The sequence below is a fragment of the Volvox carteri genome, assembly GCF_000143455.1.
Source record: "Volvox carteri f. nagariensis unplaced genomic scaffold VOLCAscaffold_10, whole genome shotgun sequence".
NCBI lineage: Eukaryota > Viridiplantae > Chlorophyta > Chlorophyceae > Chlamydomonadales > Volvocaceae > Volvox > Volvox carteri.
Window position 1 is genome coordinate 591,553 of NW_003307553.1, and position 1,102 is coordinate 592,654.

At 62.2% G+C, this 1,102-nt stretch overlaps 1 protein-coding gene across 1 annotated transcript in view; it reads right to left on the reverse strand.

Moving 5' to 3' along the window:
* Positions 1–330: 330 nt before the first annotated feature.
* The window catches only part of VOLCADRAFT_88788 (uncharacterized protein), a gene marked incomplete at both ends in the record, with an annotated part of 7,470 nt that continues 6,698 nt past the window's right edge, over positions 331–1,102 (reverse strand). Inside the window, one exon of the mRNA XM_002948520.1 lies at positions 331–992. Coding sequence (XP_002948566.1) covers positions 331–992 — 662 coding nt within the window. The remainder of the gene's footprint in view (positions 993–1,102) is intronic.

Here is a 1,102-nt window from a genome sequence, read left to right on the forward strand (position 1 = left end):
AATTCCTGCATTGCGCGGACAGTATGTGTCGTGCTTGTAAGGGCCGCAAGCTGTACGGCCCACTTGCGCGAACAGCGCGCTTTAGCTTACACACTTACACACACTTACACACAAGAGATTGCGGAGTCTAGCACGCGGATCTATCCTGTGAAGCGCTCGCGCGGGAGTCGAACCCGCAGGGGGCTCCACACATTGGTGGGCGGCTCCCCATTCCTGCCCGTAGGGAGCGAGCGTGTCGTCCGGAGTGTCCCCCTTACTCCGGACGCTGTCATTTAACGCCGTACAGTGGCGGGTCGTGGTTTCAACTCAACTCAACTCAACTCAACTCAACTAGTCCTGGACCGGGCGGGTCCACCGCGCTTCCAGCTGTCGCGCATGCTCAAACTCGGCTGTATAGCGCTGCTCCGTCTCGCGCGCTGCCTGCTTCAGCAGGCGCAGGTTGGCGGCCAGGTCCGGCTCGAGGTTAGTCACGCTGAGGAACTGCTTGATTATCCTCTTGCGCTCATGCGGTGTAGTGTAGAGCGGCCGGAGCAGACGGACGTGGTCCAGCGTCTTGAAGCGGGTCAGCAGCACATACAGGGTGGCGCGCTTGATGCCGTTGGGTGGGACAGCGAGATCCACCAGCCAGCACTCGTCTTTGAAGCTGCGGCCTTGCACGAAGTAATCGGTGACCGCCTGGCGGTCGCCGAGCGGCACGTTCAGGCGCCGGATCTGCTTTGTGATGGTGCCATACCCGGCGGCAGGCATCTCCACCTCGGCAATGCAAGACGCCCGGGGTGACAGGATGAAGGCACCACCCCTGCTGGCGTAGTCTCCAAGGCCCTGCAGCACGGTGCCGGGGATGTGGCCGCTTATAGGCCGCACAATGACGGCCGCTGGAAGGTACTTGAGCCGGCGGTAGGGGCCACGGCCGTCATCGGCTGGCTCGCGGCCATCCTCAAGCAGGCCGCAGGCTTCCACCTCGTTGTTGTGGCTCGCTCCGGCATCGGCAGCTGTCGTATCAAGGAGGATGTATCGGGCGCCATGGTAGTACCACGTGTCGGCGGTGGTGTGGCCAAACTCGTGATCCTTGATCCGCATCGCAACTGCTTTCTCCACGTGT